Raw genomic sequence first — 18,496 nt, 5'->3', positions numbered from 1 at the left:
AGTCATAGAGTAAACAAATGAGCACCATAAAACACTTAACAAACTGTACAAATAGTGTATGACACTACATTAATGAAGATGATTAGTGTGTGACAATTAATGTATGAAAAACATCTTCTTGAAAACCACCAATTACCCTCTGTTTATCCATTGCCATATATGTTGGGGTTACTTTGACATTACGAAGTCTGAGTTTAAATAAACAAAAATTGAAAAGGGTTCTTTTGTGTCCTAGAAGATCACTGAGTATTATACAGGTCTTTTTGGGCCATTGGAAGCTTTGCAGTGTTTTTGATTTGCAATGGAGCAATTCACAATAGATCTAATGTTTTAGGAAAATGTTATAAAGCCTGAAAATTCGTATTTAAAATTAACTCATCTCTATTAAGCAATTACTTTACTTATGTAACCAAATTAAATTTGTATATTCTTCCTGTAACTTCATGTTCTTTCTCCAAATAATCAAATAGGTACAAGGCACTCTCAAGTGTTAATTTTCATTTAATTTATTCCAAAATAGCTTTAAACATGTGATGTTTCAGCCACTAGTTGGCCTTCATCAGACAACTGGTATCATAAACTGGCCAAAATTGGAGTGTCAAGACAAGGGTATCCACCGCTATGCTGCCACCTAGTGGCTGAAACGTCACATGTTTAAAACTATTTTGCAATAAATTATATGAAAATTAACCCTTGAGAGTGCCTTGTACCTATTTGATTGACTTACGGTTTGGAAACCAACAAGTGCACCTCGAGATACCTCCACTATATTGTCTGTGCCTTATCCTTTTACAAGTAACCTTTCTCCAAATAAAACAGCTTCCACCCATATGTCAATAGAATATTGACAGTCTCCTGAGTAATTACTATTTTTTTGGGGTACAAAACTGAAAAAAGATATTCAAAGAAGAAAAAAAAAAGCCACGGTATTAAGGACGCTGCTCACAAGGGAGATAGGAGATAAATAGTGAAGATTTATTTGAGCTACAACGCGTTTCAGGGATACAATAAAACAATAATCATCAGATTAGCCTGGCTCTGTGGGAACGCAATTCCTCTTATCTGATCCAGGAGTGAGACGCTGACCCAAACAGGAGGATTGCAGGAGCTATGAGCACCAGCAGCAGTGAAATCTAAGGCTGCTGTGTGATCATCCTGAGCAGGATCTGTGTCGGCCAGCCAAGGGGTAACCTGGATCTCTCTGTCAGTGCTAACAGACAGTGTTGTACCTGTAGTACAACACTCATAGGTGAGTGGAATTGTTTCATTATTCACCACATAAAGTTTACTCTTACACACAGGAGCGCCCTCTTCTCTCTTTTTTTCTTTCAAAACTGAAAAAAGGAAATTATAGAAGTACTGCCATCAAAGTTTTTATTCTTTTAATATAGTGCAATCATCAATATTATACAGTACTGTGTACTTTAAATTGCTCTTTTTGCCCTTATAACCTCTTAATTCTTCTCTTTTATATTAGGTTTATGACATCAAACTACAATTTTTTTTTCGTAACCTAGATTAATATTGTTCTAATGATGACTCATGCAAGGAAAAGAGACTTCATGTTTCTACATAGAGCTTAGAAGGACTCAGCTGCTCTGTTTTTTAATTTACTGATGCCAAAGACTTAATGGAAAAGCGAAAAATTGACTGGGCGAAAGGACAAATTAAGCAATTGTAAGTACACAGTGTTATATAATATGTTGATTGCAATATATTAAGAGGATAAAAACTTTGATGATAGTGCTTCCTTATAAAGTGAACCCTACTGATAATAAGGCTTATAAGAACTGAGTTTCAGTGATTAAAAACTGCCTCACTATAAAATTTAGAGTAGGGAGGCACTATATATTGCTGGAATTAACAAAATGAATAATGTATAAATATTAAAATTTGTTGTTTTTATCCATTTTTAATGAATAAAATAATAAAAAGTTAAACAATATCATACTCACTGATTTAAATGTACTACAAGCACTTGGATCACAAAGTCGGGTTATACAATGCAAGTAGAACGTGGACACCGGTTGCCCATATTGTTCTAGAAAACGGAAAACTGTGAAATAAAATCGTGCAACTTGACTATCTCCATTAAGTTTTATGAAAGTAAAACGGTCCTTTGTACATCTAAAAACAAACAGGTAGTGTTACTTATACAGACACGTTCAAAACAAAAACACAACAATAAATGTTAATTAAGATAACTAATAAAATAGGATTTACATTTAGAGACAAAATGTAAAAACATTAGCACATAGTTGTAGTAGTATAGTGTTTGCAGTCTCGAGTTAAATTCTCAATAATATTTAAAGCGTAACTGTCATTTAAATTTTTAGTTCATAAATCAATACTGCACATGAAAATTTTGTAAACTTTGTAATATTTCTTATCAGTGAAATCTGCTTCTTTCTCTGCCAGAATTGTTCAGTCATTATCAAAAATCTGAATTCTAAGGTAAAATCTGTATTAGGCTGGACTCACACGAGCGTATGGCATCCGATGCGAGAGCATCGGATGCGATATGCTAATGTCCCCCGGCTCAGGCTCTGCTGCGAGCGTGAGCCGGGTGTCATGCGACTGTAACCCGATTTTGCGATCGGGTCACAGCTGTGAAGCTGAGTGCAGGCGCTGCGGAGGAGAGGGAGGGGTTAATCCTCCCATCTCCTCCACTGTCAGCCTGTGCGTAGATCGCACTGCACTGGGATAACATCCGAGTGCAGTCCGATGTATCTCTCGCATCCATTCACTTGAATGGGTGCGAGAGATACGGCGGTAGCAGCAAAACGCAGCATGCTGCCGCTTTTCTCGCATCAAGAATCTGGATGCGAGAAAAGCTGACCAACAGCTCAACCTCATTGCCTAACATTGGTCAGAGTGCAATGCGAGAATTTCTCGCATTGCACTCGTCCGATTTTCACGCTCGTGTGAGCGTACCCTTAAGTGAAGGCTTTCCCATTACTGAGATAGAAGATGGCAGTAGGTACTGATGAGATTCTGTATAGATAGAAGAGAGAGGGGTGGAGCTCTGTCTGTAGCTCCTCCCTCTGCCTCTAGCTTCTCCTTCCTCTTCTATCATCAGTATCTGCCATCTCCTATCTCAGTAATGGGAAAGTCTTCACTGAATACAGATTTTACCTCAGAAGTGAGAATTTTGAAAATGATTGATCAATTCTGGCCGAGAAAGAAGCAGATTTGTCTGATAAGAAATATTACAAAGTTGCATATTTTCCTGTGTACTATTGAGTTATAAAATGAAAATGATGGCTACGCTTTGGAATATCAGTCAACATGTTAACAATTACAGTTTGCTATAATGACAAGTAGAAACCTACATTTTCTCACCTGGTTAGTAAAGTCAGCATTGTACATAACACTATATAATTTTCTAGTTTAGAAAACTCATGTTCCTATACCCTCTAAGCAATAAAGGGAATCAGTCAGCAGGTTTTTGCCATGTAATGCAAGAGCAGTAAGAGGTAGGACAGAGAGCCTGATTCTTGCGGAATGTACTACTTACTGGTCTGCTTGGTGTAGCTTGGATAAAATTCCTGTTTAACACACTATGAAGAAACAGACATGGAATGCACATCCCAAAAAAATCAAAGCTCTAAAGCCGCTAGGCAAAAAGTTAAATAGAACATGATTGTATTAAGCCCACTGCCATGTCACGGTGAACCTCTTGAGTGGGTCCCTATTCTAAACCTTGTAGTGTGGCACTGTGCACTAACCACCGCTGCAGTGACAAAGCAACAGCAGGGCAGGTGACCTGGTGTCTCACAGCCCCATGCTGCAAGGCGAAACCCCCAAGGCTCCAGGCCACACCGCCCCACTGACACAACACCAGTGAGAAGAGCTGCGCACTCACCTCTCACTGGCTCCCATATGTGAAATGGGAGAAAAAAAAGGCTGAAACCTCTTGCAGTCTCCTGCTGATTAAAATCACCTGTGCCAAATGGGGGGGAGTTCAGATCCAAGCAAAAAGCAGAGAGGGATAAAATGTTGTATAACAGATATGTTAAATCATCCACCCTACTTTCCCATGAACTGAACTTATCTCCCCTTTTCTCTGCTACTTGTGCTAATACCTGGTATGTTAAATCATCTGCCCTACTTTCCCAATATATCTGACCTGTTCTCTCTTTGCTTCAATATCTCCCTGGCATGCTCCAGCATCTCACTGTGACCTCTCCCTCCTGTTCCCCACCTTCCTTTTATGACCTTTGTTTACTCTGCCTATGTGATACTGCATCTGGTTTCTTTGATTGAGTGATCAAGAGGTTCTTGTTGCACCCCACCCCTTCACAGCTGATTGCACTTGTATATGTATATATTGGGGCAACTAAAAGTCTGCACAAGACTTTTCGTCCGCACCAAGACAAGTCTGCACCATATAAGTATGATGCATTGAATTAGGCCAGAATTGGGCTGGAAGTGACCGGAAGGTAACGGGAAACATAGACTCTGTAAACAATGTTTGTTTTTTTCTTCACTTTCAACCCTATAATACTTCACTCTCTATTGCCCCCTCTGATCCCTAAACCCAATAATCAATTTTTCATCTCTCCCTCCATCCTCCCCACCCATCTCACCTTCAGATATTTTCCTCCACATTTCACCCAGTGTCTCCAGACACACACGACCATCTCATGGCCTCTCCTGCTCCCACCTACTAACACTCTCACTGCTTCTCCTCACTGCTGGAGATATCTCTCCTAATCCTGATCCTCCTCACCACATCCCTATTGTCACTTCAAACCCTCATCTACAACCTATCACAAATTTCCGCAACCTCTCTAACCTGATACCCATCCACCCAGCCCCCACTCCCCCAGTCCAACTAACAGGAGCTCTATGGAACGTTCGCTCTGTCTGCAACAAACTTTCCTACATTCATGATCTTTTCATCACTAATAAACTTTCCTTCCTCGCCATCACAGGAACCTGGCTGACCCCCTCTGACACAGCCTCTCCTGCTGCACTTTCTTATGGTGGTCTCCAACTCTGTCACACCCCCTGCCCCAGTAACAGGCATGGTGGAGGAGTTGGTTTGCGCCTGTCTGATCAATGCTCCTTTACACCAATTCCACTACCACCGTCTGTTACTCTCCCATCTTTTGAGGTGCACTCTGTATGCATCTAAGCCCCCTCCAACCTTCAACTGGCTTTCATTTACCACCCTCCAGGGCCAGCCACTGCCTTTTTTGATCATTTCAGCACCTGGCTACTACACTTCCTTCCCACCAATATCCAGACCATCATCATGGGTGATTTTAACATCTCCATTGACACTTCCCACTCATCTGTCTCCAAACTACTAACACTCACTTCCTCCTTCGCCCTCACCCAATGGTCTTCCGCAGCTACTCACAAAGATGGCCACACACTGGACCTCCCCTTCAGTCGCCTCTGTTTCCTATCTAACTTCTCTAACTCACTTCTCCCCCTGTCTGACCACAACCTACTCACATTCTTTTCCCTCTCTTCTCCAAGTACGCAACCCCCCCTCCACAAACTTTCACACTCTTGAAGAAATATCAAACACCTTGATGTACACGCACTTTCTCAGCCCCTTCTCCCTCTCACAGATATTACTTTTTTACACTATGCAGATGCTGCTGCAACTTTATACAACACCACCATCTCTGCAGCTCTTGAATCAGCTGCCTCTCTCACACAAACCCGCACAATCAACAGGCAACCCCGGCACACAAGTCATATCCTCTTTCTCTCACAACCCTAAACAGCTATTCAACACTTTCAATTCTCTGCTCCATCTTCCAGCACCACCTCCCTCTCCTCTCATCTCAGCTGAAGACTTTGCCTCTTTCTTCAAGCAGAAGATTGACAACATCAGTGCAAGCTTTGGTCCACAATCACCACAGCCCCTCATCATAACTACTCAGCCCTCTTCCTCCAAATCCAGCTTCTCCACCATGACAGAAAACAATATTTTCACTCTACTCTCAAGATCACATCTAACCACCTGTGCACTGGACCCGCTCCCATCGCACCTCATCCCCAACATCACCGCAGTCCTCATCCCAGCCATAACCCATATCGTCAACCTATCACTAGCAAGTGCTGTATTCCCTTCATGCTTTAAACATGCCTCCATTACACCCATCCTCAAAAAGCCCTCCCTTGACCCATCCTCTGTGTCAAACTATCGCCCCATATCCCTTCTCCCCTATGCCTCAAAACTACTGGAACAGCATGTCCATCTTGAATTGTCCTTATACCTCGCCTCCTGCTCTCTCTTTGATCGATAACAATCTGGCTTCCGACCGCATCACTCTACTGAAACTGCCCTAACCAAAGTCACCAATGACCTACTAACTAGAGATGAGCGAACCGGTCCCGGTTCGGCTCGAGGCCCGTTCGCCGAACGGGGGTCCCGTTCGAGTTCGGTTCGTCGAACGTTCGACGAACCAAACTCGAACGTATAGGCTATAATGGGAGGAAATCACAAACACATAAAAATGCTTTGAAAATGTACACAAACAGTTAATAAACATTGCCATAACACTTACCGGTCCTCACGATCCCTTCTGGACTCTGTCTCCTGCCGCTATTCCATCCGATGATCGCTGAATCCTCCCGGTGACCTGCACTGCCAGCAGAGATGCAGGACCTATCGTGACGTCAAAATAGCCATGTGACCAGTCACGTGGCTATTATCTCATTGGCTACAGACTGGTCACATGACTATGACACGTCATGTAGGACCTGCGAGTGCATCTCTCCGGTACACGGTGCACATATGTGTATCGCCGTGTACCGGCGACATGCTCTAGCACACGGTCGACTCCCCGTTCCGTTAGGGACCGGCTGACACAGCCGGTCATTAACGGAGATCACCGTTGCCATAGCAACGCAGTTAGCGGTGACGTCACCGCTAACTGCGGCTCCGAGAGCACCGTTGCTATGGTAACGCGTCTGTCAGCGTTACCGCTAGCAGCCAGCACTGATCACTCACGGAGTGAAGGCTGCACGCTGCTTCCCGATTGTAGTGATGATTGTAGTGAGGATGAGGTTCCCCAGCCCCAAGTGATGAGCTGGTGAATCTCATCCTCACTACAATCGTCACTACTACTACACTAGAAAGAAAGAAGACAGAAGAGCAGGATCGTGGAGGGCTGACAGGGGGTAATAAAGATGGAGTATCTAATGTGTCTGTTTATTTATTTCTATTAAAGTATTTTTTCTCTGTGTGGTGTCTTTTTTTTAACCCTTTATTGGAGATTCTTAATGGCCGGGTCAAACGTGCCTGAAATTAAGAATCTCTGGCTTAATACTGGCTAGTAAAACAAAGCCAGTATTAACTCATGATTACCCAACAAGCCACCCGGCTCCAGGGCTGTTGGAAGAGTTGGATACAGCGCCAGATGATGGCGCTTCTATGAGAGCGCCATTTTCTTGGACGGCTGCGGACTGAAATCCGCAGTAGAGGCGCCCAGAAACCTCGGGCTAACCTGTGCTGCGGATTCCAATGCCCAGCTGCCTAGTTGTACCCGGCTGGACACAAAAATGGGGCGAAGCCCACGTCATTTGTTTTTTAATTATTTCATGAAATAAGTGAAATAATTAAAAAAAAACGGGCTTCCCTATATTTTTGGTTCCCAGCCGGGTACAAATAGGCAACTGGGGGTTGGAGGCAGCCCGTGGCTGCCAGCTGTACCTGGCTAGCATACAAAAATATGGCGAAGCCCACGTCATTTTTTTGGTGGGCAAAAAAATTCTGCATACAGTCCTGGATGGAGTATGCTGAGCCTTGTAGTTCTGCAGCTGCTGTCTGCTCTTCTCCATACAGACAGCAGCTGCAGAACTACAAGGCTCAGCATACTCCATCCAGGACTGTATGCAGAAGTTTTTTGCCCCCTGAAAAAATTATGTGGGCTTCGCCATATTTTTGTATGCTATCCAGGTACAGCAGGCAGGTACGGCTGCCCCCAACCTCCAGTTGCCTATTTGTACCCGGCTGGGAACCAAAAATAAAGGGAAGCCCTTTTTTTATTATTTCATGAATTTCATGAAATAATTAGAAAACAAATGACGTAGGCTTCGCCCCATTTTTGTGTCCAGCCAGGTACAACTAGGCAGCTGGGGATTGGAATCCGCATCACAGGTTGGCCTGAGCTTTCTGGGCCCCACTGCTGCGAATTGCAGTCTGCAGCCGCCTCAGAAAATGGCATTTTCATAGAAGCGCCATCTTCTGGCGCTGTATCCAACTATTCCAGCACCTGCCTGCTATACCTGGCTAGCATACAAAAATATGGCGAAGCTCACGTCCTTTTTTTGTAGTTTTTTGGCAAAAAAAATAAAAAATGCTTCCCTGGATTTTCCATTGCCAGTGAAGGTAACACCAAGCAGTGGGGGTTAGCAGCCAGTAGCTGCTTGGATTACCCTTAGCTAGCAATACAAAAAATGCAGCGGGAGCCCATATATATTTTTTTTAATTATTTATTTAAATAACTAAAAATAAAATGGGCTTCCCTGTATTTTGATTGCTGGACATCACAGTGCTGTAAAAATAAATCTTTAAAAAAATGACGCAGCGCTCCGCGGTATTTTTGATTCTCAGCGCAGATAAAGCAGACAGCTATGGGTTGCCACCCCCATCTGCCTGCCGTTACCTTGGTTGGCAATCAAAATACAGGGAAGCCCATTAATTTTTTCTATTTAAAAAATAGTTAAAAAAAAAAAATGACGTTGGGTCCCCCCATTTTTGATAGCCAGCTAGGGTAAAGCAGACGGCTGTAGCCTGAAAACCACAGCTGGCAGCTTTACCGTGGTTGGGGATCCAATGTGGAGGTCCCCTCAGGCTCTTTTTTATAATTATTTTATAAATATTAATAATTACACAATAAAAGTAGGGTCCCCCCCAAATTGGATCACCAGCCAAGGTAAAGCGGACAGCTGTGGTCTGGTATTCTCAGGGTGGGAAGGTCCATAGTTATTGGGCCTTCACAGCCTAAAAATAGCAGGCCGCAGGCACCCCAGACGTGGCGCATCCACTAGATGCGCCAATCCTGGCGCTTCACCAAAGCTCATCCCGTGCCCTGGTGCAGTGGCAAACGGGGTAATAAATCAGGTTGATACTAGCTGTAAAGTCACCTGAGATCAAGCCCAGCAGTTTGTGATGTCATGGCGTCTATTAGATACCCAACATCATAAACTGTCAGTACTAACAAAAACCAAAAATCGACAAAAGAAATTTATTTGAAAAAACAGTCCCCAAAACATTTCCTCTTTCACCAATTTATTGTAAGAAAAAAAATAAAGGGGTCCCACGACGACTCTGGACCATCTAGAATATGGGGGGGAGACACTCAGGGAACGTATCCCCCATTTTCTAGGAGTGCGGACCCTTCATGTGAGAAGTGTGGGTGCAATGAATCTGCACTCACTCTCCCCGGGTCCACAGCAGCAGAGTCCATGTCGTAATGGTTGCTACCAAAGCTGCAATGCCCTGCTCATGAGGTAAGGGCATGCCTAATCAGGAGAACTACTGTAGAGGAAGCTCTGCTCACTGGTATATAGGTGCTCAGAGGTAATAATAGATAAAATTAGTGAGTAACCTCGGCACTCTATATCTCCCAGACTAAGTCAGTAAGTCACAATGGATAGTAATGCAAAATCACTCTTTATTGGTCCGTATTAAGAAATTTTTTTTTTTCATAAGCATATATGTTTTTGTCTAAAACAAGTTACAAATGACGTTTCGGCCTGAGCCTTCGTCAGATTGGACTTATCTGCATGTAATCATGAAAAATTACAATAATCAGTATCACATAAGAGTGAGAGAACAATAACATAAACTCGAACAATGTAGAGGTACAATTGGGATGCAGCAAAAAAATTGAAACACAGCAAGAAATGAAACACATGATACAAATGTCATAATACAGTACAAGGACAATATAGTAATGACAAATATGGGGTCAGAGTAGACTTAGACAGCTCTGGTACGAAAGAGATGTCAATCATAAAGTAACATGTGCAGTAGGTGTAGAGCTACAGTATGCATGGCAGAGCTAATGGGTAGACCGACCATAGAAAAAGAACGGAGAAAAAGTGGAGAAAAAGTGGAGAAAAAATGGAGAAAAAGTGGAGAAAAAGTGGAGAATAAGTGGAGAATAAGTGGAGAATAAGTGCAGAAAAAGTGGAGAAAACGTGGAGAAAAAAGTGGAGAAAAAGTGGAGAAAACGTGGAGAAAAAAGTGGAGAAAAAGTGGAGAAAAAGTGGAGAATAAGTGGAGAATAAGTGGAGAAAAAGTGGAGAAAAAGTGGAGAAAAAGTAGAGAATAAGTGGAGAAAAAGTGGAGAAAAAGTAGAGAAAAAGTGGAGAAAAAGTGGAGAAAAAGTGGAGAAAAAGTGGAGAAAAAATGGAGAAAAAGTGGAGAAAAAGTGGAGAAAAAGTGGAGAATAAATGGAGAAAAAGTGGAGAAAAAGTGGAGAAAAAATGGAGAAAAAGTGGAGCACCCTTTGGTGCCTTTCATGTGGCACTAAGGGGTGCTTAGCTTTGTATTTAGCCAAAAAAATGAAAAAAAAAATGACGTAGGGTTCCCCCTAGTTTTGTAGCCAGCTAGGGTAAAGCAGACGGCTGCAGCCTGCAGACCACAGCTGGCAACCTCACCTTGGCTGGTAATCCAAAACTGAGGGTACCCCACGCTGTTATTTTAAATTAAATAAATAATTTAAAAAAAAAACACGTAGGGGTCCCCCAAAATTGGATTACCAGCCAAGGTAAAGCAGACAGCTGGGGCCTGATATTCTCAGACTAGGGAGGTCCATGGTTATTGGACTCTCCCCAGCCTAAAAATAGCAGGCCGCAGCCGCCCCAGAAGTGGCGCATCCATTAGATGCGCCAATCCTGGTGCTTCGCCCCAGCTCATCCCGCGCCCTGGTGCGGTGGCAAACGGGGTAATACAGTTAGGTCCAGAAATATTTGGACAGTGACACAAGTTTTGTTATTTTAGCTGTTTACAAAAACATGTTCAGAAATACAATTATATATATAATATGGGCTGAAAGTGCACACTCCCAGCTGCAATATGAGAGTTTTCACATCCAAATCAGAGAAAGGGTTAAGGAATCATAGCTCTGTAATGCATAGCCTCCTCTTTTTAAAGGGACCAAAAGTAATTGGACAAGGGACTCTAAGGGCTGCAATTAACTCTGAAGGCGTCTCCCTCGTTAACCTGTAATCAATGAAGTAGTTAAAAGGTCTGGGGTTGATTACAAGTGTGTGGTTTTGCATTTGGAAGCTGTTGCTGTGACCAGACAACATGCGGTCTAAGGAACTCTCAATTGAGGTGAAGCAGAACATCCTGAGGCTGAAAAAAAAGAAAAAATCCATCAGAGAGATAGCAGACATGCTTGGAGTAGCAAAATCAACAGTCGGGTACATTCTGAGAAAAAAGGAATTGACTGGTGAGCTTGGGAACTCAAAAAGGCCTGGGCGTCCACGGATGACAACAGTGGTGGATGATCGCCGCATACTTTCTTTGGTGAAGAAGAACCCGTTCACAACATCAACTGAAGTCCAGAACACTCTCAGTGAAGTAGGTGTATCTGTCTCTAAGTCAACAGTAAAGAGAAGACTCCATGAAAGTAAATACAAAGGGTTCACATCTAGATGCAAACCATTCATCAATTCCAAAAATAGACAGGCCAGAGTTAAATTTGCTGAAAAACACCTCATGAAGCCAGCTCAGTTCTGGAAAAGTATTCTATGGACAGATGAGACAAAGATCAACCTGTACCAGAATGATGGGAAGAAAAAAGTTTGGAGACGAAAGGGAACGGCACATGATCCAAGGCACACCACATCCTCTGTAAAACATGGTGGAGGCAACGTGATGGCATGGGCATGCATGGCTTTCAATGGCACTGGGTCACTTGTGTTTATTGATGACATAACAGCAGACAAGAGTAGCCGGATGAATTCTGAAGTGTACCGGGATATACTTTCAGCCCAGATTCAGCCAAATGCCGCAAAGTTGATCGGACGGCGCTTCATAGTACAGATGGACAATGACTCCAAGCATACAGCCAAAGCTACCCAGGAGTTCATGAGTGCAAAAAAGTGGAACATTCTGCAATGGCCAAGTCAATCACCAGATCTTAACCCAATTGAGCATGCATTTCACTTGCTCAAATCCAGACTTAAGACGGAAAGACCCACAAACAAGCAAGACCTGAAGGCTGCGGCTGTAAAGGCCTGGCAAAGCATTAAGAAGGAGGAAACCCAGCGTTTGGTGATGTCCATGGGTTCCAGACTTAAGGCAGTGATTGCCTCCAAAGGATTCGAAACAAAATATTGAAAATAAAAATATTTTGTTTGGGTTTGGTTTATTTGTCCAATTACTTTTGACCTCCTAAAATGTGGAGTGTTTGTAAAGAAATGTGTACAATTCCTACAATTTCTATCAGATATATTTGTTCAAACCTTCAAATTAAACGTTACAATCTGCACTTGAATTCTGTTGTAGAGGTTTCATTTCAAATCCAATGTGGTGGCATGCAGAGCCCAACTCGCGAAAATTGTGTCACTGTCCAAATATTTCTGGACCTAACTGTATATGGGGTTAATACCAGATGTGTAATGTCACCTGGCATCAAGCCCTGGGGTTGGTGAGGTCAGGCATCTATCAGATACCCGACATCACCAACCCAGTCAGTAATAAAAAAAAATAGACGACAAACACATTTTTATTTGAAAAAACACTCCCCAAAACATTCCCTCTTTAACCAATTTATTAGAATGAAAAACAAATCCAGGTCTGCTGTAATCCAAGGGGTTGCCATGACGATCCACACTGTCCCAGTCAATGAAGAGCAGAATGTTCCCCATTGGCTGGGAGAGCAGTGCAGTGACCTGAGCTAACATCAATGGGTCAGCCCAGGTCACTGCAGGGGATGACAAGTGCTGCTGTCAGCGAGGTACATTACCTGCGCTGATCTCAAGCACTGCCGACAGCACCTGTCACTGAGTTCAATGACCGGCGCCTTCACAGCCAAATATCGCGAGGCCCGTGACATCACCGCTAGTCAGTCTCGGGTCGGAAGCGAGAGATGATGTGACAAGCGGCGGCCATGGAGGACAGTGACAGCGCTGAGGTCGGGATGGCGGGACTTCATCACCGCAGGTAAGCCGAGCGGGACCATGTGTGTGTGTGTGTGTGTGTGTGTGTGTATGTGTACATGCCGCGGGCAGGAGGGGGCGGAGTGAGCTGAGCGGGGAAGTGTGGGCTTCCTGCACGTAACTAAGATAAACATCGGGTTACTAACCAAAGCGCTTTGCTTGGATACCCGATGTTTATCTTGGTTACCAGCTTGTGGCAGGCTGCCAGCGATGGCTCCTGCACACTGTAGCTGTAAAAAGCCCTGCTTTTTGCTGCTAGAACCATTCTCGAACGTATCTAGAACTATCGAGCTTTTGCAAAAAGCTCGAGTTCTAGTTCGATCTCGAACAGCCCCCAAAATCACTCGAGCTTAGAACTGGAGAACCACGAACCGCGAACCGCGCTCAACTCTACTACTAACCGCTAAAGCCAAGCGACACTACTCTGTCCTCCTCCTCCTTGACTTGTCCTCTGCCTTTGACACAATAGACCATTCCCTCCTACTACAGCTTCTCTCATCTCTGGGCATCACAGACTTGGCCCTATCTTGGACCTCCTCATACCTAACCGACCGAACTTTCAGCGTCTCACATTCTCACACCACTTCCTCATCTCACCCCCCATCTGTTGGTGTCCCCCAAGGCTCAGCTCTTGGACCCCTGCTGTTTTCCATCTACACCCTTGGCCTGGGACAGCTCATAGAGTCAAACGGCTTTCAGTATCATCTCTATGCCGATGACATACAGATCCACCTCTCTGGATCTGACATTACCTCTCTACTAACCAAAATTCCACAATGTCTGTCTGCTATTTCATCCTTCTTCTCTGCGCAATTCCTAAAGCTTAACGTTGATAAAACAGAGTTCATTGTCTTTCCTCCTCCACACTCATCTCCTCCAACATGCCTTTCCATCAAACTTGATGGTTGCTCACTCTCCCCAGTCTCACAAGCTTATTGCTTTGGAGTAACCCTCGACTCTGCTCTATCCTTCAAGCCACACATCCAAGCCCTCTTCACCTCATGCAGACTACAACTCAAAAATATCTCCCGGATCTGTGCTTTCCTTAACCAAGAATCAGCAAAAACATTAGTGCATGCCCTCATCATCTGCCGCCTAGACTACTGCAACCTCCTGCTCTCTGGCCTCCCATCCAACACTCTTGCCCTCCAATCTATCCTAAACTCTGTGGCCCGCTTAATCCACCTCTCCCCTCGCTATTCCCCAGCCTCGCCACTCTGCCAATCCCTTCACTGGCTTCCCATCGCCCAACGACTCCAGTTCAAAACATTAACCATGACATACAAAGCCATCCACAACCTGTCTCCTCCTTACATCTGTGACCTAATCTCCTGGTACCTACCTGTACGCAACCTCAGATTCTCACAAGATCTCCTTCTCTACTCCTCTCTTATCTCCTCTTCCCACAATCGCGTACAAGATTTCTCCCGTGCTTCTCCCATACTCTGGAATGCTCTACCTCAGCATATCAGTCTCTCCCCTACCGTAGAAAGCTTCATGAGGAACCTCAAGACCCATCTCTTCCAACAAGCCTACAACCTACAATAACCCTCAGTCCAGTACACCACTGCGCAACCCTCTCTGTCCTCACCTATTGTACCATCACCCATTCCCTGTAGACTGTGAGCCCTCGCGGGCAGGGTCCTCTCTCCTCCTATACCAGTCTGTTTTGTATTGTTAATGATCGTTGTATGTATACCCTCTCACTTGTAAAGCGCCATGGAATAAATGGCGTTATAATAATAAATAATAATAATAACAATAATAATAACACACTATGATGAAAAAGACAAGAAACGCATATCCCAAAAAAAAAACAATGATCTAAAGCCACTAGGCAAAAAATTAAATAGAACATGAGGTTCTTTGTTACCAATTCTGATCAGATTGTATAAAGCCCACTGCCACGTCATGGCGAACCTCTTGAGAGGGTCCCTATTATAAACCTTGTAGTGCGGCACTGTGCACTAACTACTGCTGCAGCGACAAAGCACCAGCAGGGCAGATGACCTGCTGCCTCACAGCACCCATGCTGCAATTCCTGTTTTCCTTGATGTAGGAGTGGTGTGAATGCTAAGCTGTGTATAACCCCAAGTGCATCACTAATTGGCAGCTTTCTGTGTACACTGTACATTATCAGATAGCTACCAATCAATGGTGGAGCAGAATTACACCGATTAGCCTCACTGGCCTGTATGTAAGACCTTGTCCCCTAGTGATAATTTCCTGCTGATAAAACATTGAATCCATTGAAACTCCAGCACACAGCTTGATATGTGGCACATCACTAGAATCAGGCTTTTTCCCCCTACATTATGATGCTTTCAGATTAAATAGCAAAAACCTGCTGACAGATTGCTGATTATTATTCCAGAAACTGCAGCAATGCATTTGGTCATTACGGACCCAGGGTTATACAAAGTATCTTTGGGATATTATTATTATTCCAACATTATATTTTAGCATTTTGATGCACTACAAAGAAACATGTAGCGGTTTATGCATACACTATCCTTCTGGTAATTAAAGTGTAGAAAAAAAGAAACAAAAAACTACATTTTCTTACCCAACAAACAGGTCATATTTAGTTGAATTAGTTGGGTATGGTGAAACAGATGCATAACATTGATCCAGCAAAACATTGAACCTGTCAAAAAGAGAATATATGTTAATTTTTTTTATAATTTGTGTATTACTTTAATCTAATACTATGTTTTTCTTATGTATAAAGGATTACTGTACACATATACAGTGGCTCTGTGTACACAAAGTCTTCTTCCTTTTTTAGAGGAAAAAGAGCAGAATTTCCAAGTTATTGAGAAGTTTTGCATTTTTGAGTATGATTTAACCCCTTCAGCCCCCGGGCACTTTCCGTTTTTGCGTTTTTGTTTTTTGTTCCCCTTCTTCCAAGAAGCGTAACTTCTTTATTTTTCCATCAATCTTGCCATATAAGGGCTTGTTTTTTGCAGGTCGAGTTGTACTTTTAAATGAAACCATAAGTTTTACCATATAGTGGACTGGAAAACGGCAAAAAAATTCCAAGTGCGGAAAAATTGCAAAAAAAGTGTGATCGTACAATAGTTTTTGGGATATTTTATTCACTGTGTTCACTATATGGTAAAACTGAGGTATCTATGTGATGCCTCAGGTCAGTGCGAGTTTGTAGACACCAAACATGTATAGGTTTACTTGTACCTAAGGGGTTAAAAAAAAATTCACAAGCTTGTCCAAAAAAAGTGGCGCACGTTTTGCGCCATTTTCCAAAACCGGTAGCGTTCTCATTTTTCGGGATCTGAGCCTCATTGATGGCTTATTTCTTGCGTCTCGACCTGATGTTTTTAACGGTACCATTTTTGCACAGATGCTACGTTTTGATCGCCTGTTATTGCATTTTGCGCAAAATTTGCGGCGACCAAAAAACGTAATTTTGGCGTTTGGAATTTTTTTGCCGCTACGCCGTTTACTGATCAGATTCATTAATTTTATATTTTGATAGATCGGGCATTTCTGAACGCGGCGATACCAAATATGTGTGTATTTTTTATTGTTTTAACCCTTTAATTTTCAATGGGGTGAAAGGGGGGTGATTTGAACTTTTAGGTTTTTTTTATTTATTTTTAATTTTTTAAAACTTTTTTTTTGCTTTTTTTTTATTTTACTAGTCCCCCTAGGGGCCTATAGCGATCAGCAATCCAATCGCTCTGCACTATCTGCAGATCTCAGCTACAGAGCTGAGAACTGCAGATTTGCTGTTTTACTTTCAATGCCGGCTGTATTCCGGCATTGAGAGGAAGTGAGTCATGTTAGCCACAGGCGTTATCACATGTCCCTGTGCTACCATGGCAACCACCGAAAGTCACGTGATCATGTCACGTGACTTCCGGTGGGGGCGGGTTAAGTGACTGTCATGGCGGCGCCCATATACATATCGCTGCCAGATTTTGGCAGCAAAATGTAAGGGGTTAATGGCCGCGGGTGGAAGCGATTCCACCCACGGCTAGCAGGCGCACCTATCAGCTGTTGATAACAGCTGATATGTGCGCGGATCGCCGCCACCTGCCAGCGGCAGGGGGCGGGGCTTACAGGCACACGATCCATGACGTACCCAGTACGTCATGGGTCGTTTTTAAAGAGTTTCCTTTCAATTTTCTTTGGAAAAAAAAATCTCAAAAAAGTCTGTCTGTACATGGTCACTATGTACACAATTATTAAACAAATAAGTATTTTGATAATACTATTATTTTTATGCATATTTTTCACCTGAAAGCTGTCTGAACTTGAATGTTTATTGGTTTGAAGCATATCAGGTGATTTGTAATTGTGGAATGGGGAGACTGTGGCCCATTGATATCAATACTCTTTATCAAGGTGTGCATAATTATTAGGCAGCTTGTTTTACTCATGCAAAATGGTCCAAGAGAAATCTCATTGACTCTGATAAGTCAAAAACATCGTACATAAGGATGGAGCATTCTTGAAATTGCCAAAATATTGGGGCATGATCACAGAACCATCAAACGTTTTGTTGCAAATAGTCATAAATGTCACAAGCAATGTGTTGAGTAAAAAAGTCACACATTAGCTGACAAAGGTTAGAAGAGAGTCAAATATGACCAGGAACCCATAATTCTTCAGAGGTATCATAGTCCAGAACTGGAATCTCCCTGAAGTACCCAGAAGCACAAGGTGTTCAGTGCTCAGAGACATGGTTAAGGTAGGAAGTGCTGAAAGCAACCACCACTGAGCAAGACACAGAAGTTGCAATGTTAAGACTAGGTTGTTGAAAGAAAACTGGAAGACAGGAGAGCAAAAAAAGGGTCTTATCATATATTACCAGGGGGTTGCTGAAATGGGGAGGCTCACCTTGTAAAGATATGTGAGTCACAACTAACTATAGACGCTTGTAAGTAATGGCTGCTGCGCCCCCCATGGAATAGAGGATAACCGCTGGCTAGATAGGGTTGATTGCCACGCTGCCATAGAGAGGAGACAGTCAATAGGTAATCAAAGGGATTTATTTCACTGCCTTTCAGAGAGAACCCCTGTCTTTTTTTTTTTAAATCAGATACTTTTTTATTAAAACAGAGTACATACAACAGAATAACAAATCGGCATCCAAATTAAATTTATCACATCTATTACCCCTTTAACTCCCCCTCCCGCCCCCTCCCCCACCCCGGCAGCAACACTTCTCCCCGATACTACATCCCATATAGTACACACTTATAATACCCTTCAACTGTAGTATAGAACCATCCCGTTGTGCAGGAGGAACAACTAGTAACACAAATAAAACAAAACATACACATCAGAGGTCTCAGACGGCTATCCCCGTCCCATATCAGTTTAC

The 18,496-nt window shown here is 43.1% G+C and overlaps 1 protein-coding gene across 1 annotated transcript in view; it reads right to left on the bottom strand.

Annotated features, from left to right (window-relative positions):
- LOC142289878 (zona pellucida-like domain-containing protein 1) overlaps nt 1–18,496 on the bottom strand; it is a 67,857-nt gene that overhangs the window by 9,702 nt on the left and 39,659 nt on the right. Inside the window, exons 7-8 of the mRNA XM_075333820.1 lie at nt 15,713–15,793; nt 1,956–2,127 (exon numbers count right to left, since the gene is read on the bottom strand). Coding sequence (XP_075189935.1) covers nt 1,956–2,127; nt 15,713–15,793 — 253 coding nt within the window. The remainder of the gene's footprint in view (nt 1–1,955; nt 2,128–15,712; nt 15,794–18,496) is intronic.

The sequence above is a fragment of the Anomaloglossus baeobatrachus genome, chromosome 2 (assembly GCF_048569485.1).
Source record: "Anomaloglossus baeobatrachus isolate aAnoBae1 chromosome 2, aAnoBae1.hap1, whole genome shotgun sequence".
Taxonomy (NCBI): Eukaryota; Metazoa; Chordata; class Amphibia; order Anura; family Aromobatidae; genus Anomaloglossus; species Anomaloglossus baeobatrachus.
The sequence above is the reverse complement of the archived record's forward strand: the minus strand, read 5'-3'. Positions and strand labels throughout refer to the sequence as shown.